We start from the raw sequence: 26,506 nt of genomic DNA on the forward strand, positions 1-26,506 counted from the left end.
GCTGGAAAGAGAGACATCTACAGGGCAGCAGTCCTCACAACCTGGGTTTTGGGCAGGGGGAATAAAAGTCAGTAGTTTTTAGATCCAGATGCAATTGAAACCAATTAGTTCAATTAACCATTATTAATCACTTACTGAAATAGTATAAATTCAGATTTAAAAAATACTGGTAGATCTGCCTGGGTGATACGGATCTGACCTTGGCTCATTACAATTCTATTAGTCACTCTAGTCTAGACAGAGGAGCAACAGGACTCACTAACTCAGGGACTCTGAGAACACAGCAACACATTATTATACTCTGTTACCATCTAACATTCTCACATCTCTTCACCTAATCTACAAGGTAATAAGTCAATACCTTCATCAAGGAGTCATATTACTTTATCATCAAGGACATTGATATAATCTGGCAAGAAATACTACACTTGTAAATTGTCATTTCATGCCACCTAGTGCTCACACTTGTATACTACATCTACAAACAAGATGGGGCGGAAAAAGGGCAGACTAATAATATAATGAGATAAAACAAGGATTTGCCATGAAAACAATGGTAAACAGTGTGAGGTTCCAAAACCTTGTTTTATTTTGTAAATGGGTTAGTACTCAGACTGTACACCGCTGAGAACAGAACGGTCCACTGGGTTTGACCCAATAAGAACAAGAGGCTCCAGAGACAAGGGACAGGGTGGGAGGATGACAACAGCAGAGGGTTGTATTGTACAGGTTCTGGCATGACTGTTCTATGCCACTGAAATACTGAGGGGAATGATTGTTTACATGAAAGTGGCAGTACAACATATTAACATTTTGGAGTGTTGTTTTCTTCTGTTGTCAGATTACCAACCTGCCCTCTGTCTCTGACATTATAAACTCAACAGGCAACAAGCTCATGATGCCTGCTATTGTACAAAAACTAAATCAATTCAAAGACAACATTACAGAACACTTGAACAACAACTGGGGACTAAAATAAAGCGTTTTATAGGCCTGAACAGACCTCATTCTGATAATTCCCTCTCATAACTCAATATGAAACTCACATTGCCTAAATAAATATAGGTATGTCTATTTGGGTTTCTGTTACACATATTTTATAAAGTACAGTTTGAATTCATCATGCCAAAAACTCAACATATCTCCACCGGCTGTGTTACAGGCCACAGTAGACCGCTGTGTGACGGGGAGAGATCAACAACTGTATATATACTGTATGTGTCACAATGACCACATGAAGTAATTTGCTGTACTGTTTTTATAGATACCATTTTGAAAAGAATATACAGGTAAACCTTTCATGACAAAGCTATGCAGATATTATTGAAAGTGACGACAAGACAATCCACTGACACAGTCACAGTGCACAAGCTCGCAGTCAGGAGTGGAAAAGAAACCTTTCCATTTAGAGAGTACAAAAATGCTTTTAAAGATTTTTGCTTCAAAAACACGATTTTAAACAATAAAAGTCAGGCATTTTATTTGTTTTCTTGTGAATATGATAAGATACTCATCATAGTTGATGTTAAAACAGGGAGGTGGTGAAGCTTGGGTCATGATGAGACATTCACTTAGATCACTTAAAGTTCTTCTCTACAACCTTTCTCTGTGAGAACCATTGGATCTGTTGCACTTTGTTCTATCTTGTGTTCCATTGTGAATACCGGTACAATATTAGCTGCTCAATACACACTTCTCCATTTAGCGCAATATAGTTTTCATTTTATGAACCCCCAGGTACGGTGAGTTGCAGACACCTCATATGATAACTCCTGATACATGTCTATGATAATATGACTTTCTCTGAAACCCGAGCATTCCCAGCACTGTGGGCTGCTACAGTAGCTGGTCACTCTCCGTCAATGAACTTCTGTTTGAAACACGAAAGCAATCTGTATGATAACCCACCCTAATACAGACATAAAGAGTAAAACAGTCAAATGTTTCAAACAAAACATTAACAACCATTTGCAAATCAGACATGCAAACAAACTATTCGATGAGACTAGCCCTCAAACATTTGAACAATGTAACATGGAAATAATAAAATAATGTCTATATAGTCAATCTCTTCATATATATATATATATTATGCATTGAGTGTACAAAACATTAGGAACACCTGCTCTTTCCATGACAGACTGACCAGGTGAATCCAGGTGAAAGCTATGATCCCTTATTGATGTCACTTGTTAAATCCACTTCAATCAGTGTAGATGAAGGGGAGGAGACAGGTTAAATAAGGATTTTTAAGTCTTGAGACAATTGAGACATGGATTGTGTGTGTGTGCCATTCAGAGAGTGAATGGGGAGGACAAAATATTTAAGTGCATTTGAACAGGGTATGGTAGTAGGTACCAGGCACACTGGTTTGAGTGTGTCAAGAACTGCAATGCTGCTGGGTTTTTCACACTCAACAGTTTCCCGTGTGTATTAAGAATGCTCCACCACCCAAAGGACATCCAGCCAACTTGACATAACTGTGGGAAGCATTGGAGTCAGCATGGGCCAGCATCCCTGTGGAATTCTTTCGACACCTTGTGAAGTCCATGCCTCGAAGAACTGAGGCTGTTCTGATGGCAAAAGGGGGTGCAACTCAATATTAGGATGGTGTTCCTAATGTTTTGTACACTCAGTGTTATGTTCCTGAATAATCCATTGTTTATCTGCAACCGCACTGAAAACAATTATAACTGAGTAATTTAGTCTCCTATACCACTTGAGATCACTCACATGGTATTCTTTAGTGTTCCATGGGTGTAGCAAAACAAATCATACGTGAGAATAATTTTTTTGCACAATCAGATTGTGCTCTAATGGACTCTATTGCACAAACACATGTTGTTGTTCTGGAAATGCAGAAAGGGCACTGGAAAGAAAAACTGCTGCAGACTGTAATGAGTGTTGCTGCCGCCGCCATCTTGGCTGGGCTGAGGCTGTCCAATCATGCCTTGCTGTCGCTCGCGTTTGTCTGTGTGGCATCGTTGTGTTCTGTGGTCACCTCTGACAGGGCTGTCTTCACCTCCTCCGCTTTACTCTTCTCATCTCCAAATATCTTCCTGCAATGGAGAAAATATTAGAAATGAACACTCATTACAGTCTACCTGCAATGTAATAGAGAAACAACAACAGCTGCGTTCAAACAAAAAACATCGCAAATACACACTTTTACATTCTAGCAGACGCTTATCCAGAGAGACTTACAGGAGACATTAGGGTTAAGTGCCTTGCTCAAGGACACATCTGCAGATTGTTCACCTAGTCGGCTCAGGGATTCAAACCAGCAACTTTTCGGTTACTGGCCCAACTCTCTTAATGCTACTTTTCCAATATATTTTTAGACAATAGCCATAGGTAGTAATTGTTAGACGATTGATACCAGCACAAGTAATATAATTACAGAGCTCCTCTGAGTCAAAGCGATAGAGCAGTACTAAGGACCACATAATAACCAAATGATGGTCTGTTGCAGTGTCTGGGTGAGTGAAAGGCCTGATCTAGTCTTTGGCCCTATCCCTAGCCTAAGAGCAGTACTAATGCCCGGGACTATCATTACAACACTGCTACTGCACACCCTCCACAACACACTCTACAAGGAGTACCATACTACTACACAGCACTGTACACCCCACATGATGCTACCTACACACAACCACTACCATGGCAAAGACTACAGCACTTCTGTCACCATTACACAAGTCTCATTCATTAACAATTATCACCACTGTTACCACAATTGACTACTACAATTTCACTTCACAGGACAAATGGAAAGGTGGTGACTGAGCGATAATAGAATAGAAGTTAAATGGGCACACAAAAACATTGACACGTATAAACCTCTAGAGGGAGCCATACTCGTTGTTGAGTGGAGCAGCCTTGGCCAGACTGTCTAACTCCTCCAGAGCAGGAGGGCCTGAGGCCTGGAGGTCTGCCCCGAACCCGTCTCCGTTAGCCTGGAAGGAGGAGGAGGAAGGGACAGGGGCAGGGGAGGGACTACTCTGAAACCTAGTGGGCTCTGCTGGGGGATGGGAGGGGCTCGTAGTCGCCACCCCATTGGTCAACTCAAACTCTATCTCTGGGGCTTGGGGCTCTGTGGTGATGGGTATGTGGGAGGTCAGGGTGGGTGTTGGGGTGTCGTAGGTAGTAGAGGCAGGTGTGATAGTGACCGTGGGGGCAGCAGGTGTGGTGAAGCTCGGAGCAGTGGGAGCATTAGGGCCAGGTGTGGTGAAGCTCGGAGCAGTGGGAGCATTAGGGGCAGGTGTGGTGAAGCTCGGAGCAGTGGGAGCATTAGGGCCACGTGTGGTGAAGCTCGGAGCAGTGGGAGCATTAGGGCCAGGTGTGGTGAAGCTCGGAGCAGTGGGAGCATTAGGGCCAGGTGTGGTGAAGCTCGGAGCAGTGGGAGCATTAGGGCTAGGTGTGGTGAAGCTCGGAGCAGTGGGAGCATTAGGGCAAGGTGTGGTGAAGCTCAGAGCAGTGGGAGCATTAGGGCCAGGTGTGGTGAAGCTCGGAGCAGTGGAAGCATTAGGGCCAGGTGTGGTGAAGCTCGGAGCAGTGGGAGCATTAGGGCCAGGTGTGGTGAAGCTCGGAGCAGTGGGAGCATTAGGGACAGGTGTGGTGAAGCTCGGAGCAGTGGGAGCATTAGGGCCAGGTGTGGTGAAGCTCGGAGCAGTGGGAGCATTAGGGCCAGGTGTGGTGAAGCTCGGAGCAGTGGGAGCATTAGGGACAGGTGTGGTGAAGCTCGGAGCAGTGGGAGCATTAGGGCCAGGTGTGGTGAAGCTCGGAGCAGTGGGAGCATTAGGGCCAGGTGTGGTGAAGCTCGGAGCAGTGGGAGCATTAGGGACAGGTGTGGTGAAGCTCGGAGCAGTGGGAGCATTAGGGCCAGGTGTGGTGAAGCTCGGAGCAGTGGGAGCATTAGGGCCAGGTGTAGGGGCACTTGTGTAAGCAGGAGTAGGAGTGAGAATGTCTGGGAAAACAAGGGCAGATTTGGTTGTGTCCTCATGAACGATAGCAGCAGTTACATCAGCATTGAAGGCAGTAGTAGGAGCACTAGGGACAGATGTGGGAGTGGTAGTGGGGTCTACATTAGGGACAGATCTGGGAGTGGTAGTGGGGTCTATATTAGGGACAGATGTGGGAGTGGTAGTGGGGTCTATATTAGGGACAGATGTGGGAGTGGTAGTGGGGTCTACATTAGGGACAGATGTGGGAGTGGTAGTGGGGTCTATATTAGGGACAGATGTGGGAGTGTCTTTGGTAGTAGAGTCAGGTTTGTCAGGGACAGGGGCTGGTGTACTAGAGCCCAGGACAGTAGGGGTACCAGGGACAGGGGTACCAGGGACAGGGGTACCAGGGACAGGGGTACCAGGGACAGGGGTACCAGGGACAGGGGTACCAGTGCCGGTGGCAGTAGGTGCAGGTTTAGAGGTGGAGATGTCAGAGGCTGGGAAAGTGAACGCCGTAGGAACAGGAGAGGGGCGGTCTGGGGCAATAGGAGCAGCTTTCCTGGTGATTTGGGTAGGAGAGGCAGTGGAGGGGGCAAGAGAGGGACTGTCTGGGGCTGATTTCCTGGGGGCCACAGTGGTGGAGTGGGTAGGTGTGGGGCTCTTGGGAGTGGGAGGAGAAGGTCTGTTAGAGTTTCGACGCCTAGGTGGTATTGGAATAGGGGACTTTTGAAGAGATTTAGGGCAATAAGTGGCACTAACAGCAGTGGCAGACATTTTGTCCTCTGCTCTAGGAGAGCTGTCTTCTAGAAGGTCTAACAGGGGGGTTGCTGTGATGTCAGAGGTGGAGATGAGGGGGTTGGGGGGGCTGTGTTGGACTCTGGGGTGGGTGCCGGGCGGGGGCAGCGGCAGGCAGGGGGTCAGTAGAGGGGGCAAACAGGGGGTCAGTAGAGGGGGCAGGCAGGGGGTCAGTAGAGGGGGCAGACAGGGGGTCAGTAACGGGGGCAGACAGGGGGTCAGTAGCGAGGGCAGACAGGGGGTTAGTAGAGGGGGCAGACAGGGGGTCAGTAGCGAGGCCAGACAGGGGGTTAGTAGAGGGGGCAGACAGGGGGTCAGTAGCGAGGCCAGACAGGGGGTCAGTAGCGAGGCCAGACAGGGGGTCAGTAGAGGGGGCAGACAGGGGGTCAGTAGCGAGGCCAGACAGGGGGTCAGTAGCGAGGCCAGACAGGGGGTCAGTAGAGGGGGCAGACAGGGGGTCAGTAGCGAGGCCAGACAGGGGGTCAGTAGCGAGGCCAGACAGGGGGTCAGTAGCGAGGCCAGACAGGGGGTCAGTAGCGAGGCCAGACAGGGGGTCAGTAGCGAGGCCAGACAGGCTACAGGTGAGAGCGGTGCTCTCGCTAGAGGGGCTGTCCTGGGCGGGATCATAGGTTGTGTTGGCTGTGTCAGAGATGGTGGCTACAGACGAGAGGGTGTCCAGAGCCAGGGCAGCCAGCCTGGGAGAGAGAGCAGGGAGAGAGCAGAGACACACACACTAGACAGTGAGGTGACTGGGACCCGATGTGGGGACTGGGGAGGAGGGGTGGACATGTGGAGCAGGCAGGAGGTTAGGGTTAGGGGAGGCATGCAGTTAGATATCACACACAGAGTAGCCAACATCAACTAGAGAGAAAGGACACACAAGGGGGTTCCATGCAGTGAGGCACATCAAATAAGAAAGGACACTGTCCATGCACAGACTAACATGGAGAACATGTAGGGTCTAATGAACTGAAAACAGGTCTTTCTAAAGGAAAGGATCACTACACACAACCACCTGAAGGGTTGAATAGTACCAGACACTCATCTCATGTGACTCCAGTTTTTAGACTGGTTTCATCAAGTTCACCATACACAGGAAAACCACAGTGGATCTGTCCACGTCTTTGACTGGTAGCGATTCAACCGTGATATCGAAAAGCTAAATCTCCTGAGAAATTTCCTGAGAAAAATTTCCTCCCACACCCCCCCACCCCACCCCACCCCAAAACAACCACACAAGAAACAACAACACACACACAAGGTTTTTCACACTGCATGTTGTTAGACCAGGGCTATCCTTAACCCTGGGTTAAAACTAGCCTAGAGTTAGCTAACCCTCCTTTTACACAATTATTTGTTAACCCTGGGCTAAGTGCAGTGTGAATGTGACTATAGAGAAATTTCAACAAAAAGCATCAACACATGAGCACACAACGGTGCTCTCTGCTTATAGGAATCACACGTATAAACCAACTGCCTATGCTCAAAAAGTCATAAACATTCATTACAATGTACTCAAAATTGTGCAAGAATATTGTGATTTTTACAAGAGGAGTGAACTATGCTTTAGCCTAAAAATGATATGTGTGTGTGTGTGTGTGTGTGTGTGTGTGTGTGTGTGTGTGTGTGTGTATGTGCGCAACCGTGTGTGTGGGTGTCTGTATGTCAAGCTATACTCACTCTGGCTCTGTAAGGGGTGTGGTCTCATTGGGTTCTGTGGGTCCTCCTGCATTGTGATTGGCTGTGCACTCATCCTCTGTCCTCACCTCCACTATCGGCTCTTTGGACTCATCCTTTCTGTAGACCAAAGAGGTTTCTGGGATGATTACATGGACACCATGACAACAGACTCCAGGATCTCAGTAACACAGAACTACTGCATAATGAGGAAAAATCTCAGACGAAGGTCATTACGGACCCAAAGCTTGGCAAATGAAAACTGTGAAATTGCATCTGACTGAAGTGTGCAGAGACTCCTTTTTCAGCCTGTCTGCGTCCCAAATGCACCTTATTCCCTATTTATTTATATATTTTTTACCTTTATTTAACTAGGCAAGTCAGTTAAGAGCAAATTCTTATTTTCAATGACAGCCTAGGAACAGCTGCCTTGTTCAGGGGCAGAACGACAGATTTTTACCTTGTCGGCTCAGGGATTCAATCTTGCAACCTTTCGGTTACTAGTCCAACGCTCTAACCACTAGGCTACCTGCCGCCCCTATGGGCCCTGGTCCAAAGAATTGCACTATATAGAGAACAGGGTGCCATATTGAGACAATAGACACTCACATGAATGCAGCCTTGCCCTGTTCTAGGTTGTGTCCCTTGGCCCCGCTGCCTGGCTTGCCACACAGACACATGATGAGGCCACACTTGTTTGTGAAGTAGCAGGTGATGTCGACAGCCAGGAGCAGCAGGACGAAGGCCAAGATGAGGATCCCTGCCATGATGCCCGTGGAGAGGGCAGACTCCCCGTCTATATCTACAGTACAGACACAGCATGACTCACTAGGAACACTGTTAGACAGCTGAATGAATGTGGACATACTGTTAGAATATGGAACCATCTCTGTTTTCTACATAATGGTTTCATAAAACACAGACAACTCACCTGTCATGCACATTGACATAGTTTGAAGATATCACAGCATCTAATCGAATGTTTTGTAGATGTGAACTGCATACTGGTACTTTGATGTGCTCAAATTGGGAGATCAATGTCCCTGACAAGGCTCAACAGACATCACACGTGACTTGTACCTTGTCTTTGGAACAGTAAAGGCATCTATCTAAATCACCTGCCCTCTAATAAATGCAAACCCATTAAGACGCATTAAATCAACTTTATTTGATATTAGTCATAACCAAAAACACCTGAAGAAAATGCATAATATGTGCTTCAAGAGATGTTTTGTAAACAACCATTTATTTGTGGCTAGCTAGTCACTACCCCACATAATACATGATCTCTAGCATTATCTGTCCAGTTTCCATTGTAAACAAAGCAACCTGAACATCAGCTCTCTGGTACGTCTGCTTCATTTACAAAAAAAGACTATTAACAATTCAGTAATGACCTCAGGGTCTATTTATGATGCAGTTGGGGAACAAAATAATCACAACTTCATTTTATTAAAAAATCAATTGCTAGTTTTCAATGCCATTTATAGTTCTTCAGGAATCAATAACTGCAGTTCCCAACTGCTCAAAACCACTTATATGTATGTACACAATGTGTCATAAAAACAACAATATTAATATTAGCATATTATCATTTGGTTATTTGTTAATTAAATGTCTATACTTTTGTCCATGTAAAAATGAATGTTATTACAAATCTTTACAGTACATACAATGTAGTAAGTGAAAAAATAATCCTTTATGTAAAGTGTCTGGTACTCACCACCATACACTCAGTACTCTACCACAGTATTCAGAATTCAAAATAGCATTACCACTCATTCAATACCCTAGTGTTCATTAATGTCAACTGGAGTGCTGCTACTAGCTGTGCTATGTTGCTGAGCGGAGCGGTACAGTACTGAGCTGTAAGAGACAGCTAATACTAGCCTAGTCCCATATATGTTTGTCCTGTATAGCCAACTCCTATGTTTGTTGTCAGTGCCCATAGGAATTGACTATACAGCACAAACAGATCTGGAACCAAGCTAAGCTGATACCACTGCCTTTGGTTCAGTTCAGCCAATCGGGCTGGTTTGTTCTGTAGTTACTCCCCCACCCACTGAGAGACATGTGTCTGTCTAGGCATCCATCCAGAGAGAGAGCCAGCCAGGGCAGAGAAAGGCTAGCTTTCTTTCCTCTATGTGTGTGTGAGAGAGACCAGCATCGCCTCATATAACTAGCTATGAGAGCAGCAAAACAACTACGATGGACAGGACGAGGGAGATCAGAGTGTATGTCACAGACGAACAGCCCTGGGTCGCTGCTCAAACCAAATGTAGTCAAAACAAACCGAAAGAAGCGACACAGATTCAGAAAAGAAGAATACATAATGAGGAAAATGTTCATGTAGTGAAGTCCACCAGTTTCCAAAACCAGGCAAGAGTGCAGAGACATAGGGAGAGATAAAGATAAAAGGGAAGAGAGAGGGGGAAGGGGGGAGGGTAATTAAGAGAGGGAAACAGAGTGGAAATGGACAGAAGGGTGGGAAAATGGGATGAGAGGGAGGAGAGGAGAGAGAAGAGAAAATGTCAAGTTTGAAAACAAAACTGAATCAAGAAAAAAATTAAAGTTAAAGAAGTAGTTTTAAACTGACAAGCAGTTAAATCTGGAATCCGCAAACAATAACAATGCGGCACCCCGCCTCTGTTTTGGTAAAAATCTGAGGGATGGGCCTAGAGAAAAGCAACCACTCTGAAATTCATAGACAGAGCTATGGATGCAAAATTATAGTTTTATCCATGTTTTGAGGCTAAACACTGTTTGTTTACATTTAAGTTGTTTACAAACGTAGAGTAAAACAAATATATATTTTGGGTTCTGATGGTTTACAACTGTTGAACTAAGCTCATGAGGGAAGTTATATTCATCAAGAATCAATGGGTATATATCATTTATATATAAGTCCAAAAAATGTATGTAGCAACTAAGGATTCGAGCTTTAAAGCAAGTTAAAGCAAAAGCACAGCATGTGAGAGAGGACTACGCCACAAACCACGAGTAAGGAAACTGGGGGTTGAACGGTTGTGAATGGGATGCGAGTTTGTCTGGGAGGTGAGTTAGAAAGGAAAGCACAAACAGGAGAAGTGAGGAGGAGGGATAAGTCCTGCGATGTTTCAGTAAAGCACTCTGCATCGCCTGAGGCCTGGCAAGGATTTGTTGCATTATAGCTGTGTAATGTTGCAACACAGGTGTCTGTGGGAGTGAGCAGTCAGCTTCAGCTAGATAAGACCTGCTACGGTACAGGAAGGCTGTTGCATCAGTTAAGGCCAAACTATGTAGAAACAGACTTTATCCACACACATGGACAAAGACCATCCATCAACATACTGTACCCATCACTGTAGCAGGAAAGCCTCTGTCCATAGGGGAGGCAGCCTGTTGTAACACTGAGAAGGCAAACTCATACAGTGTGTCACACACAACTTCGGTGTAGGAGTGTAAATCTAACAGATTGGAAATTAGAAACAAATTGTGTGATGTCTGCCACCATCACAAAAAATAAACGGTTAAAAACAAACTCTGGACATGGTCAAAAAGAAGTGTTTGTTTGGGTGGTCCTCGCAGACAAAAATACCTTCTTCACATACCCTCTGGGACAAACAGGGGAGAGTTCTAGTTTTAACATTTCCTGCTGCACAGGGAACACCCACGAACAGTTCTGATCAACAGCTGGCTTGTTTTTCTATTTTCTTAATTTTGCCTGCTGAAAACATCTAGACGTCTAGAAAATGCTCCTGTTTGGGACATGATCGAGTTTGCTGCCTCAGCTGTGCGTGGCAGTGCCAATGTGAGTGCCCTGTGCATGGTGTGGGTACCTGGGATGGCAGCCGGTTCTGGAGAGGTTCTGAAGGTCAGGGTTCCAGGTTGGGACTTCCCCTGCTGGTTCTCTGCCACCACAAACACATCGTACTCTGTGTTCCACTCCAGTCCGCTCAGAACCACATACTCACTGCCACTGGGCAGCCGGATCTCTGGCTTCCAGTCGGTCTGACGCTTCTAAAGGACACACACAATCCATGGTCAACTTAATGATACAATACAGTACCTGACAGTCTCTTTTAGGAATGTATTCCTTGAAAGGACATGGGTACATAAGCATAATCTTTTTGCATATAAAAATGCACATTGTCTACAACTGTCTATGGTGCTTTGTACAGTGCCCCAAACCCACTGGTTTATAGCAGACTATTGTAGGTATTGTGAGTACTCACTGGTTTATAGCAGACTAGGTAGTAGCAATACTCACTGGTTTATAGCAGACTAGATATAGTGAGTATTCACTGGTTTATAGCGGACTAGGTAGTGTGAGTACTCACTGGTTTATAGTGGACTAGGTAGTAGCAGTACTCACTGGTTTATAGCAGACTAGGTAGTGTGAGTACTCACTGGTTTATAGCGGACTAGGTAGTAGTGGTAGTACTCACTGGTTTATAGCAGACTAGGTAGTGTGAGTACACACTGGTTTATAGCTTAGGTATTGTGAGTACTCGCTGGTTTATAGCAAACTAGGTATTGTGAGTACTCGCTGGTTTATAGTGGACTAGGTAGTGTGAGTACTCACTGGTTTATAGCGAACTAGGTACTGTGAGTACTCACTGCTTTATAGCAGACTAGGTAGTGTGAGTACTCACTGGTTTATAGCAGACTAGCTAGTAGCAGTACTCACCGGTTTATAGCAGACTAGGTAGTGTGAGTACTCACTGGTTTATAGCAGACTAGCTAGTAGCAGTACTCACTGGTTTATAGCAGACTAGCTAGTAGCAGTACTCACCGGTTTATAGTGGACTAGGTAGTAGCAGTACTTATTGGTTTATAGCAGACTAGGTAGTAGCAGTACTCACTGGTTTATAGCAGACTAGGTAGTGTGAGTACTCACTGGTTTATAGTGGACTAGGTAGTGTGAGTACTTACTGGTTTATAGTGGACTAGGTAGTGTGAGTACTTACTGGTTTATAGCAGACTAGCTAGTAGCAGTACTCACCGGTTTATAGCAGACTAGCTAGTAGCAGTACTTATTGGTTTATAGCAGACTAGGTAGTAGCAGTACTCACTGGTTTATAACAGACTAGGTAGTAGCAGTACTCACTGGTTTATAACAGACTAGGTAGTAGCAGTACTCACTGGTTTATAACAGACTGGGTAGTAGCAGTTCTCACTGGTTTAGCGGACTAGGTAGTGTGAGTACTCACTGGTTTATAGCGGACTAGGTAGTGTGTGATGGGTGAGCCTCCATCGTCCTGCTTGATCCAGTTGACTTTGAGGGAGTTGCCTTTGGTTTGGAGTGTTCCCTCCAGCTTAGGCGGTTCAGGTTCCCCTAAACAGACACATCAGTGATATCAAGGTTAGTTAGTGAGCTGAAGTGGTCATTCTGAAGATGTAGAATGTATTACAGCTGGTCAGCAGCTGCTGTGAAACCTTTAACTGGTTTCTCCTAAACCTGTTCCAAAGATGTAAAGAAAGCTGTTAATATTCTGTCCTAGTGTTCTCCAGATGGCACCCTTCCTCCATACTGTTTTGCTAGAGGCACTTGTCTGCCTCTCCAACTAAAAGCCCTCATGAACAAGCTGTGCGACTACTGTGGAGTGCTAAAATGAAAGTAGCATTTATACAGCAATTACACATGATTGGTCAGGACACAGCCAGTAGGGGGGATGTTTGTGCACTGTAAACAACTTGAGAGGGACAAATGAGGGTTAGTGCAAAAAAGTTATTACAATGTGATAAATCTGTGAAATTGTTGGGATAAATTCAAAGTTATATAAGAAGGTGTATTTGTTTGTTGAATGGATGAATAAATACATTATTAGGATGAATAACTCCCATTACAATCTGTGAGAGTGATCGCCACTGAAACAAACATGCAGCACACTAAACAGGAAAGAGGGAGTGGGGGGACGATAACAAGGAAGTTAATTGAGACAAAATGTAAGACTATCAGAGCTAGTTTCAGGGAACTTGATTTAGATCTAAGTCAGTGGCCTAATGGAATTCAAAAAAATGTGTAGAAGCCAATTTTACTTCACAAATGCCTTGCAAGTCAATAATTACTGCTAGACAAGTTGGATGAAAAGTCCACGCTCATAGGAGAGGATGACGTGCACTTCTGAGATCACAAACTTGCTTAGGATAAAATCATTTATGACAGGCTTCATCTTTTAAAGGTATTTGTTCGGTTGAAAAAAGGCCTGCTTCGTTCAAAGCAGGAAGGATTCTTTTGGAGCGGCACAAAATGAAATACATGGGATTTCTGCAGATATATACTGTAGCTAACACAAATGTGTTTTGTGGATAGAGAATCCAGTAAATCTACCACTGAGCTAACAACTCTGCAGGTCAGGCAGGGAACATCATTCACAGTACTGGGAGGAGTTACAGTAGGAACACTTCCTTGTTAAATAACTGTGACAGTCCAGGGAGCTCCAGTCAGTCTAGACAGGTGAACGGCTACACATGATGGGTTAACAAAATCGAAAATAAATGGAAATAAATGGGACATTATTGAATTGGGACATTTAGTATTTATGTTATGAATGACTCTCCAGTAAAATGAAGATTCTTCTGATGAAAGTTGGGAACGAAAAGTTACCTTCTGCAGAGTGATGACATCATCAGCACCATGCAAGCCACATGATGAGTCACATGAAACGCACGCATGTGATTGGTTGAAAGGAAAGTGGAAACATAAAATATATAAAAATAGACACTGTAAACATGGACAGGAAAAACACAGTTATAAGACTTGAAGACAAAATTAAACAAAACAGAAACTGAAGACTAACACAAAACAACAGTGAACTTTTGACAACACTGAAAACACAAGCGGGGACAAATGACAGGTTTTCCTCTGAGAGAAATGATGACTTCAGCTACTGTGGCTTATGCTCTAGATTTACAGTCATTTCAAATAAAAGAACTTTCAAAATATGGTAATAAATGGAAAAGGGTACATCCCAAACTATCCTTCTCCTGCAAGACAAAATGACTGACAACAGAGGAAACGCTGCGGTATTTCCAACAAAGACATACATACTGGAAATACTGACAAAAAACAGCAGCATTGAAAAACGGGACAGAAATACAGACGTATTCCTAATACTACTTAGTATTGCCAATACTGACGGACATTGTAGTATCAGTTGTACATGTACAACCTACACATGACATGAAAACACAAGAATATTTGGGGAGGGTTAAGTTGTATCAGTAAATGACCATAGCTTCTTACTGTAGGTACTGTACAGTAGGAAGAGCAGCAGGTAATAGGGAGCGTTCTAGGCTATTTGTCTTGGTATAACAGTGTCTTGGTATAACAGTGTCTAAGTCACATGCTAACTACTCCTAATACCTATGATCTTTGGCCTAATCCCTAATAACCGCATAACAAACCTGAGTCCTCAGTGAAAAAATGAAAAATGCCATCTAAGAAATCATATAGAAGAAGAGATATTAGGCAAAAACAAAGGCTTCACACATTGCTAGTATGTCTGTACAAATCTGTAATCTGCAATATAATATTCCTGCAGATTAAAGGTATTAAACTATTTAGGTGAAATTGATCAGAGAACAGAAAGCAAAAGAAACATGAAACAATATTTCATGACTGCCAAATCTCAATGGAAAAGATGCGGAGGCAAATGAAAGCCACATGACCGTATAAATACACGTTTTAGAACTGGAGACAGACTGTTTTGCAAACACTTGGAAAGTTTGTCCAAAGTTCAAACTAATACTCAGAGTGAGTGTGTATGATGATGAGGCACTTACTTGCGTAAGAATAACCTGAGCGGTCCGACAGAAAAACAGATGAGACAAAATGAATAAACAGAAAACTACACAACAAGAGTGTGACAAAAAAGAAAGAAAATAAACTATCAAGGCTTTATGATAGCAGCATCAACCAATCAGAATGTCCTCGGATACCAAACGATCAGTTCAACTCTACACATGCAGGGCATGGAATAATATTCCTGAGTTAGGAGTGGACAGACATTCCACTTCCAGTGACATTTACAACCAACAGGGGGCGATCAAGGATAAGGAGCGAGCGAGAGACAGAGAGAGAGAGAGAGAGACAAGAGAAAGAAAGAGAGCGAGAGAGAGAGAGAGAGAGAGAGAACAAGGGTAGTCATCATCATCCTAGCAGTGAGAATTCAAGCCAGTTGTGCAGTAAAAGCTTCTTTCTAGATTTACAAGCACAGCATAGGGCAAATATGTCTGATCTGAAGGTTCTAAGCCAGTGCTGACCAATATGTCTATGGTGGAGCTGACAAACAGACTGTATCAACAAGGCTGAATGTATTGATTCATTCTAATGAGGAAGTGCAATGCACGGTGGCAAGATGGTTGTTGGGAGGTGAGAAGGGAGGTGGGAAGTGTGACTTACGGACAGGCTCTGTCTTGAAGACCAGAGCAGGGCTAGTTTCACCCTCTCCCTTGCCGTTGATGGCTGACATCTTCACCTCATAGTTGGTCTCAGGCTTCAGGCCTATGATGGTAACTTCACTCAGAGCTCCTGAGGATACAAGTGAGAATTACAATTACTGACACATCCACAACAAACTGCACTCAGACAGAAATATCAATTTGACAAGTAACAGGGATGCAATGATTACAGACAACAACATTAGCTTTTTTTCTCATTTGAGGATAAATCCAACCAGCTAAATTATTATATAGGACGGATGTTTCATTTAAAAAAGCCAATGAATGAGAAAAAGAAACATAAAGAAGCAAAGCACATTTCCTTTTTTTTTATCCCTCACATTCTCTCTCTCTCTCTCTTTACCCTCGTAGCCCCCCGTCCTGCCCCTGTACTCACCTCCTTGGACCTCATAGACTCTCTGCACCCAGCTGCCCCTGCCCACAGTCTTCCATTCGGCCCGGTACCTGAGGACGGGTACACCCCCGGTGGCGTCAGGCTCCTGGAACTCCACCCTGGCTGAGCTGGAGAACGGCTCCACCTCCCCGAGGGACGGGGCTGATGGGACATCTAGAGAGGAGAGGAATCACACATAAAGATACTCATTAGAGAACTACAGTATATTTCATTCGATGACGACATTCAATATTAGATTCACAATATAGAGCATGACGATTTGGGATAATTAGCTACAGATTGTGATTGTGACTGACCAGCCTGAATGAGGAGGAACTCCTTGGATTCTGTGCCCATCTCATTGGAAGCAGTACAGTTGTAGCTCCCAAAGTCATTCTCAGACTCTGGGGTGACCTGGAACAGAGGAGAGAATCGATGCATGAAAGTGGGCAGCGAAGCATTACAAACACAAGGTGACTAAGATGCATGAGTCAGTTTGTTCCACTGTTGTTTGTCCATTAGAGATGCCTGTTTGTATTCCTCTGTCTCTGTGCTTCCCTCTACTGAATAATGAAAACACACTCAGTCTCCCCACAATGGAACTGGGGGAGAACCCTGCAAATGCTAGCTGTCACACATTAAATCTGTATGACATGTAGAGTGTTCTTAATTCTGTGTGTGTAGCCGTGTGTGTGTGTGTGCTCAAGCATGTGTGTGTGCTCATGCATCCGTGTGTGTGCGCAGTATGCCTATGTGTATGCTAGTGAGTGTGTATTTGAGTGGGTCTCTACCTCCAGGTAGCTGGCTGTGGGGCTCTGGAAAACCTTGGCTTTGGTGACGTTAGCGTTGGGAAGCTGAAACCCGTCCCTCAGCCACAGCATGGACACGTCACTGGGGTGGGCCTGGACCTCACAGCTGATGTTAGCTGCATTCCCCTCCCAGGTATACACTGTCACTGAGCCCTGGATCTTAGGGGCATCTATGGAGGAATGAACCAGCAATGTGAATAAGAGATTGCTGTCTTTTGTGTTAAATATTTCAAAGAGTAGGTTTTGGCACAAACGTTGGAAGCTGCAGGCAGTATGCCAGGCCTGATGAAGACTGAACACTAGAGACAGTGGTTGCGTCCTTATTCCCTATATAGTATACTACTTTTGGGACCCTATGGGCCTAAGTAGTGAACTATAGGGAATAGGATGCCATTTCAGACGCAGCCCTGTGACATGTGGAGCTCTTACAGCGGACTTCCAGGTAGGCGGGTTGAGAATCCACTCCGATGGCGTTGCGTGCAGAGCAGAGGTACTGGCCAGCGTCGGTGAACTTGGTGTACTTCAGCGTGAGGGAGGACACACGAGCATCACTCCTCACTACGACGTTCCCATCCAGACTCTATAGGGCAGGAAATCACAGGGTAGCAAGCAACAAAGGACCTCTGTTTGCAGTACATCAATGTTAACCTCATACCCCATTGTGATCCATGCATTATTGATAACCAATACATTATAACACTCTGTAGCTATATCATAGTAACATTGAACTCTGAGCCTGAAGACAAATCATTGTAGCATTGAGTGCTTTTCCTATGGCTGTAACATCAAAAGGTGATGACACTACACATGGCCTGCCCTTACGAGAGAGACAGAGATACTGTAGAGAAAGATCACAACCCTCTGTATTGTACAGTAGAGATGTGTACAGTAGCAGAGCACATCACTAATGGTAGAAGAAGCTGTATGGATGGAGCCATCAAGAGCTTTTCACACAATGGCTGTAGAGTGAGGTGGCTGAAATCAGATACTGCAGGCTATTCAGGTCTCAGCCTGTTAAATGCTACTGTTGTATAGTCGTGGTTCCTCTAGACAGGATAACATGCCTAGCTTGCACTTTTACACACCGTCTGCTGAGTGGTTCACTTTATCGTGTGAAATTCAACTAGACATTAATAATATATTGACATACTAAGTCTTGAATTATTTGTGTTCCCCAACAGCAACATACTGTCGGATGTATAGTTCATACATCTACTGTATACATATTATAGGGCAGGCATTCTAGTACTGTACAAAACCCGTGGTTGATCCATGAAATGGCAACTCATTAAAATGATTCTATTCCTCAGAATTAACTAGCTACCTAGTCAGAGCAGTGCAAACTGTCACTGTCTCCGTAACTCTAAAGCAACACCATGCTGACTAAAGTCAATAAGGGTTAAGACTCCAGCTTCAGAAGTAGAACCAAAGCATGTGAAATGGGGAAGAGGGCAAAAACATAGTGTGCCTATACATTCAAGACCTTGCCAATTAAAACTAGAGCAGAAACCCTGCTAATGGCTAATACGATTGATGTTGGTCTCAAGATACACCACTTTAATTCATTAACGCCAGATACACAAGGTCTAAATAAAAAGTCAGGTACGAAACCTTTAGCGTCGTGGTCGGCTACTCTTGTTGTTGTTGTTGTTGTTGTTGTACACTGAACAGTCTGGGTCGGCTACTCTTGTTGTTGTTGTTGTTGTTGACACTGAACAGTCTGGGTCTGCTACTCTTGTTGTTGACACTGAACAGTCTGGGTCGGCTACTCTTGTTGTTGTTGTTGTTGACACTGAACAGTCTGGGTCGGCTACTCTTGTTGTTGACACTGAACAGTCTGGGTCGGCTACTCTTGTTGTTGTTGTTGTTGTTGTTGACACTGAACAGTCTGGGTCGGCTACTCTTGTTGTTGTTGTTGGCACTGAACAGTCTGGGTCTGCTACTCTTGTTGTTGTTGTTGTTGTTGACACTGAACAGTCTGGGTCTGCTACTCTTGTTGTTGTTGTTGTTGACACTGAACAGTCTGGGTCGGCTACTCTTGTTGTTGTTGTTGTTGTTGTTGACACGGAACAGTCTGGGTCGGCTACTCTTGTTGTTGTTGTTGTTGTTGACACTGAACAGTCTGGGTCTGCTACTCTTGTTGTTGTTGTTGTTGTTGTTGACACGGAACAGTCTGGGTCGGCTACTCTTGTTGTTGTTGTTGTTGTTGACACTGAACAGTCTGGGTCGGCTACTCTTGTTGTTGTTGTTGTTGACACTGAACAGTCTGGGTCTGCTACTCTTGTTGTTGTTGTTGTTGACACTGAACAGTCTGGGTCTGCTGCTCTTGTTGTTGTTGTTGTTGTTGACACTGAACAGTCTGGGTCGGCTACTCTTGTTGTTGTTGTTGTTGTTGACACTGAACAGTCTGGGTCTGCTACTCTTGTTGTTGACACTGAACAGTCTGGGTCTGCTACTCTTGTTGTTGTTGTTGTTGTTGTTGTTGACACTGAACAGTCTGGGTCTGCTACTCTTGTTGTTGTTGTTGTTGTTGTTACACTGAACAGTCTGGGTCTGCTACTCTTGTTGTTGTGTTGACACTGAACAGTCTGGGTCGGCTACTCTTGTTGTTGTTGTTGTGACACTGAACAGTCTGGGTCTGCTACTCTTGTTGTTGTTGTTGTACACTGAACAGTCTGGGTCTGCTACTCTTGTTGTTGTTGTTGTTGACACTGAACAGTCTGGGTCTGCTACTCTTGTTGTTGTTGTTGTTGACACTGAACAGTCTGGGTCTGCTACTCTTGTTGTTGTTGTTGACACTGAACAGTCTGGGTCTGCTACTCTTGTTGTTGTTGTTGTTGACACTGAACAGTCTGGGTCTGCTACTCTTGTTGTTGTTGTTGGACACTGAACAGTCTGGGTCTGCTACTCTTGTTGTTGTTGTTGGACACTGAACAGTCTGGGTCGGCTACTCTTGTTGTTGTTGTTGACACTGAACAGTCTGGGTCGGCTACTCTTGTTGTTGTTGTTGACACTGAACAGTCTGGGTCTGCTACTCTTGTTGTTGTTGTTGTGACACTGAACAGTCTGGGTCTGCTACTCTTTTGTTGTTGTTGTTGACACTGAACAGTCTGGGTCTGCTACTCTTGTTGTTGTTGTTGACACTGAACAGTCTGGGTCTGCTACTCTTGTTGTTGTTGTTGACACTGAACAGTCTGGGTCGGCTACTCTTGTTGTTGTTGTTGACACTGAACAGTCTGGGTCGGCTACTCTTGTTGTTGTTGTTGACACTGAACAGTCTGGGTCTGCTACTCTTGTTGTTGTTGTTGACACTGAACAGTCTGGGTCTGCTACTCTTGTTGTTGTTGTTGACACTGAACAGTCTGGGTCTGCTACTCTTGTTGTTGTTGTTGTTGACACTGAACAGTCTGGGTCGGCTACTCTTGTTGTTGTTGTTGTTGTTGTTGACACTGAACAGTCTGGGTCTGCTACTCTTGTTGTTGTTGTTGTTGTTGACACTGAACAGTCTGGGTCTGCTACTCTTGTTGTTGTTGTTGTTGACACTGAACAGTCTGGGTCTGCTACTCTTGTTGTTGTTGTTGACACGGAACAGTCTGGGTCTGCTACTCTTGTTGTTGTTGTTGTCACTGAACAGTCTGGGTCTGCTACTCTTGTTGTTGTTGTTGTCACTGAACAGTCTGGGTCGGCTACTCTTGTTGTTGTTGTTGACACTGAACAGTCTGGGTCTGCTACTCTTGTTGTTGTTGTTGACACTGAACAGTCTGGGTCGGCTACTCTTGTTGTTGACACTGAACAGTCTGGGTCTGCTACTCTTGTTGTTGTTGTTGACACTGAACAGTCTGGGTCTGCTACTCTTGTTGTTGTTGTTGTTGACACTGAACAGTCTGGGTCTGCTACTCTTGTTGTTGTTGTTGTTGTTGACACGGAACAGTCTGGGTCGGCTACTCTTGTTGTTGTTGTTGACACTGAACAGTCTGGGTCTGCTACTCTTGTTGTTGTTGTTGTTGTTGACACGGAACAGTCTGGGTCGGCTACTCTTGTTGTTGTTGTTGACACTGAACAGTCTGGGTCTGCTACTCTTGTTGTTGTTGTTGTTGGCACTGAACAGTCTGGGTCGGCTACTCTTGTTGTTGTTGTTGACACTGAACAGTCTGGGTCTGCTACTCTTGTTGTTGTTGTTGGCACTGAACAGTCTGGGTCGGCTACTCTTGTTGTTGTTGTTGACACTGAACAGTCTGGGTCGGCTACTCTTGTTGTTGTTGTTGACACTGAACAGTCTGGGTCTGCGACTCTTGTTGTTGTTGTTGACACTGAACAGTCTGGGTCGGCTACTCATGTTGTTGTTGTTGACACTGAACAGTCTGGGTCTGCTACTCTTGTTGTTGTTGTTGACACTGAACAGTCTGGGTCTGCTACTCTTGTTGTTGTTGTTGACACTGAACAGTCTGGGTCTGCTACTCTTGTTGTTGTTGACACCGAACAGTCTGGGTCTGCTACTCTTGTTGTTGTTGACACTGAACAGTCTGGGTCTGCTACTCTTTTTGTTGTTGTTGGCACTGAACAGTCTGGGTCGGCTACTCTTGTTGTTGTTGTTGACACTGAACAGTCTGGGTCTGCTACTCTTGTTGTTGTTGGCACTGAACAGTCTGGGTCTGCTACTCTTTTTGTTGTTGTTGACACTGAACAGTCTGGGTCTGCTACTCTTGTTGTTGACACGGAACAGTCTGGGTCTGCTACTCTTGTTGTTGACACTGAACAGTCTGGGTCTGCTACTCTTGTTGTTGACACGGAACAGTCTGGGCCTGCTACTCTTGTTGTTGTTGTTGACACTGAACAGTCTGGGTCTGCTACTCTTGTTGTTGTTGACACCGAACAGTCTGGGTCTGCTACTCTTGTTGTTGTTGTTGGCACTGAACAGTCTGGGTCTGCTACTCTTTTTGTTGTTGTTGACACTGAACAGTCTGGGTCTGCTACTCTTGTTGTTGGCACTGAACAGTCTGGGTCGGCTACTCTTGTTGTTGTTGTTGACACTGAACAGTCTGGGTCGGCTACTCTTGTTGTTGTTGTTGACACTGAACAGTCTGGGTCGGCTACTCTTGTTGTTGTTGTTGACACGGAACAGTCTGGGTCGGCTACTCTTGTTGTTGTTGTTGACACTGAACAGTCTGGGTCTGCTACTCTTGTTGTTGTTGTTGGCACGGAACAGTCTAGGTCTGCTACTCTTTTTGTTGTTGTTGACACTGAACAGTCTGGGTCTGCTACTCTTGTTGTTGGCACTGAACAGTCTGGGTCAGCTACTCTTGTTGTTGTTGTTGACACTGAACAGTCTGGGTCTGCTACTCTTGTTGTTGTTGTTGACACTGAACAGTCTGGGTCTGCTACTCTTGTTGTTGTAGTTGACACTGAACAGTCTGGGTCGGCTACTCTTGTTGTTGTTGTTGACACTGAACAGTCTGGGTCGGCTACTCTTGTTGTTGACACTGAACAGTCTGGGTCGGCTACTCTTGTTGTTGGCACTGAACAGTCTGGGTCTGCTACTCTTGTTGTTGGCACTGAACAGTCTGGGTCTGCTACTCTTGTTGTTGTTGTTGACACTGAACAGTCTGGGTCAGCTACTCTTGTTGTTGACACTGAACAGTCTGGGTCTGCTACTCTTGTTGTTGTTGTTGACACTGAACAGTCTGGGTCGGCTACTCTTGTTGTTGTTGTTGACACTGAACAGTCTGGGTCTGCTACTCTTGTTGTTGACACTGAACAGTCTGGGTCTGCTACTCTTGTTGTTGTTGTTGACACTGAACAGTCTGGGTCTGCTACTCTTGTTGTTGTTGTTGTTGTTGTTGTTGTTGACACTGAACAGTCTGGGTCTGCTACTCTTGTTGTTGTTGTTGACACTGAACAGTCTGGGTCTGCTATTCTTGTTGTTGTTGTTGACACTGAACAGTCTGGGTCTGCTACTCTTGTTGTTGTTGTTGACACTGAACAGTCTGGGTCTGCTACTCTTGTTGTTGTTGTTGACACTGAACAGTCTGGGTCTGCTACTCTTGTTGTTGTTGTTGACACTGAACAGTCTGGGTCGGCTACTCTTGTTGTTGTTGTTGACACTGAACAGTCTGGGTCTGCTACTCTTGTTGTTGTTGTTGACACTGAACAGTCTGGGTCTGCTACTCTTGTTGTTGTTGTTGACACTGAACAGTCTGGGTCTGCTACTCTTGTTGTTGTTGTTGACACTGAACAGTCTGGGTCTGCTACTCTTGTTGTTGTTGTTGTTGACACTGAACAGTCTGGGTCTGCTACTCTTGTTGTTGTTGTTGTTGTTGACACTGAACAGTCTGGGTCTGCTACTCTTGTTGTTGTTGTTGTTGGACACTGAACAGTCTGGGTCTGCTACTCTTGTTGTTGTTGTTGACACTGAACAGTCTGGGTCTGCTACTCTTGTTGTTGTTGTTGTCACTGAACAGTCTGGGTCTGCTACTCTTGTTGTTGTTGTTACACTGAACAGTCTGGGTCTGCTACTCTTGTTGTTGTTGTTGACACTGAACAGTCTGGGTCTGCTACTCTTGTTGTTGTTGTTGACACTGAACAGTCTGGGTCGGCTACTCTTGTTGTTGACACTGAACAGTCTGGGTCTGCTACTCTTGTTGTTGTTGTTGACACTGAACAGTCTGGGTCTGCTACTCTTGTTGTTGTTGTTGTTGACACTGAACAGTCTGGGTCTGCTACTCTTGTTGTTGTTGTTGGTTGACACGGAACAGTCTGGGTCGGCTACTCTTGTTGTTGTTGTTGACACTGAACAGTCTGGGTCTGCTACTCTTGTTGTTGTTGTTGTTGTGACACGGAACAGTCTGGGTCGGCTACTCTTGTTGTTGTTGTTGACACTGAACAGTCTGGGTCTGCTACTCTTGTTGTTGTTGTTGGCACTGAACAGTCTGGGTCGGCTACTCTTGTTGTTGTTGTTGACACTGAACAGTCTGGGTCTGCTACTCTTGTTGTTGTTGTTGGCACTGAACAGTCTGGGTCTGCTACTCTTGTTGTTGTTGTTGACACTGAACAGTCTGGGTCGGCTACTCTTGTTGTTGTTGTTGACACTGAACAGTCTGGGTCTGCGACTCTTGTTGTTGTTGTTGACACTGAACAGTCTGGGTCGGCTACTCTTGTTGTTGTTGTTGACACTGAACAGTCTGGGTCTGCTACTCTTGTTGTTGTTGTTGACACTGAACAGTCTGGGTCTGCTACTCTTGTTGTTGTTGTTGACACTGAACAGTCTGGGTCTGCTACTCTTGTTGTTGTTGTACACCGAACAGTCTGGGTCTGCTACTCTTGTTGTTGTTGACACTGAACAGTCTGGGTCTGCTACTCTTTTTGTTGTTGTTGGCACTGAACAGTCTGGGTCGGCTACTCTTGTTGTTGTTGTTGACACTGAACAGTCTGGGTCTGCTACTCTTGTTGTTGTTGGCACTGAACAGTCTGGGTCTGCTACTCTTTTTGTTGTTGTTGACACTGAACAGTCTGGGTCTGCTACTCTTGTTGTTGGTTACACGGAACAGTCTGGGTCTGCTACTCTTGTTGTTGACACTGAACAGTCTGGGTCTGCTACTCTTGTTGTTGACACGGAACAGTCTGGGCCTGCTACTCTTGTTGTTGTTGTTGACACTGAACAGTCTGGGTCTGCTACTCTTGTTGTTGTTGTTGACACCGAACAGTCTGGGTCTGCTACTCTTGTTGTTGTTGTTGGCACTGAACAGTCTGGGTCTGCTACTCTTTTTGTTGTTGTTGACACTGAACAGTCTGGGTCTGCTACTCTTGTTGTTGGCACTGAACAGTCTGGGTCGGCTACTCTTGTTGTTGTTGTTGACACTGAACAGTCTGGGTCGGCTACTCTTGTTGTTGTTGTTGACACTGAACAGTCTGGGTCTGCTACTCTTGTTGTTGTTGTTGACACTGAACAGTCTGGGTCGGCTACTCTTGTTGTTGTTGTTGACACTGAACAGTCTGGGTCTGCTACTCTTGTTGTTGTTGTTGACACTGAACAGTCTGGGTCTGCTACTCTTTTTGTTGTTGTTGACACTGAACAGTCTGGGTCTGCTACTCTTGTTGTTGTGTGACACTGAACAGTCTGGGTCTGCTACTCTTGTTGTTGTTGTTGACACTGAACAGTCTGGGTCTGCTACTCTTGTTGTTGTTGTTGACACTGAACAGTCTGGGTCTGCTACTCTTGTTGTTGTTGTTGACACTGAACAGTCTGGGTCTGCTACTCTTGTTGTTGTTGTTGACACTGAACAGTCTGGGTCTTGTTGTTGACACTGAACAGTCTGGTCTGCTACTCTTGTTGTTGTTGTGACACTGAACAGTCTGGGTCTGCTACTCTTGTTGTTGTTGTTGACACTGAACAGTCTGGGTCTGCTACTCTTGTTGTTGTTGTTGACACTGAACAGTCTGGGTCTGCTACTCTTGTTGTTGTTGTTGACACTGAACAGTCTGGGTCTGCTACTCTTGTTGTTGTTGTTGACACTGAACAGTCTGGGTCTGCTACTCTTGTTGTTGTTGTTGACACTGAACAGTCTGGGTCTGCTACTCTTGTTGTTGTTGTTGACACTGAACAGTCTGGGTCTGCTACTCTTGTTGTTGTTGTTGACACTGAACAGTCTGGGTCTGCTACTCTTGTTGTTGTTGTTGACACTGAACAGTCTGGGTCTGCTACTCTTGTTGTTGTTGTTGACACTGAACAGTCTGGGTCTGCTACTCTTGTTGTTGTTGTTGACACTGAACAGTCTGGGTCTGCTACTCTTGTTGTTGTTGTTGACACTGAACAGTCTGGGTCTGCTACTCTTGTTGTTGTTGTTGACACTGAACAGTCTGGGTCTGCTACTCTTGTTGTTGTTGTTGACACTGAACAGTCTGGGTCTGCTACTCTTGTTGTTGTTGTTGACACTGAACAGTCTGGGTCTGCTACTCTTGTTGTTGTTGTTGACACTGAACAGTCTGGGTCTGCTACTCTTGTTGTTGTTGTTGACACTGAACAGTCTGGGTCTGCTACTCTTGTTGTTGTTGTTGACACTGAACAGTCTGGGTCTGCTACTCTTGTTGTTGTTGTTGACACTGAACAGTCTGGGTCTGCTACTCTTGTTGTTGTTGTTGACACTGAACAGTCTGGGTCTGCTACTCTTGTTGTTGTTGTTGACACTGAACAGTCTGGGTCTGCTACTCTTGTTGTTGTTGTTGACACTGAACAGTCTGGGTCTGCTACTCTTGTTGTTGTTGTTGACACTGAACAGTCTGGGTCTGCTACTCTTGTTGTTGTTGTTGACACTGAACAGTCTGGGTCTGCTACTCTTGTTGTTGTTGTTGACACTGAACAGTCTGGGTCTGCTACTCTTGTTGTTGTTGTTGACACTGAACAGTCTGGGTCTGCTACTCTTGTTGTTGTTGTTGACACTGAACAGTCTGGGTCTGCTACTCTTGTT

At 44.9% G+C, this 26,506-nt stretch overlaps 1 protein-coding gene across 9 annotated transcripts in view; it reads right to left on the reverse strand.

Moving 5' to 3' along the window:
* Positions 1-566: 566 nt before the first annotated feature.
* Positions 567-26,506, reverse strand: part of LOC106581152 (neural cell adhesion molecule 1-like) — a 138,704-nt gene continuing 112,764 nt past the window's right edge. For 2 of the 9 annotated variants that reach the window (XM_014163015.2, XM_014163010.2), the window contains 11 exons: positions 17,475-17,625; positions 17,028-17,215; positions 16,554-16,650; positions 16,240-16,410; positions 15,805-15,933; positions 15,186-15,200; positions 14,808-14,840; positions 14,008-14,010; positions 12,611-12,735; positions 11,237-11,417; positions 8,229-9,681 (listed from right to left, as the gene is read on the reverse strand). In XM_014163015.2, coding sequence (XP_014018490.1) covers positions 9,602-9,681; positions 11,237-11,417; positions 12,611-12,735; positions 14,008-14,010; positions 14,808-14,840; positions 15,186-15,200; positions 15,805-15,933; positions 16,240-16,410; positions 16,554-16,650; positions 17,028-17,215; positions 17,475-17,625 — 1,173 coding nt within the window. In that variant the 3' untranslated portion in view covers positions 8,229-9,601. The other 7 variants (XM_014163014.2, XM_014163012.2, XM_014163009.2 and 4 more) reach the window with 6 other exon arrangements.

Source organism: Salmo salar, chromosome ssa20 (genome assembly GCF_905237065.1).
Source record: "Salmo salar chromosome ssa20, Ssal_v3.1, whole genome shotgun sequence".
Lineage (NCBI taxonomy): Eukaryota > Metazoa > Chordata > Actinopteri > Salmoniformes > Salmonidae > Salmo > Salmo salar.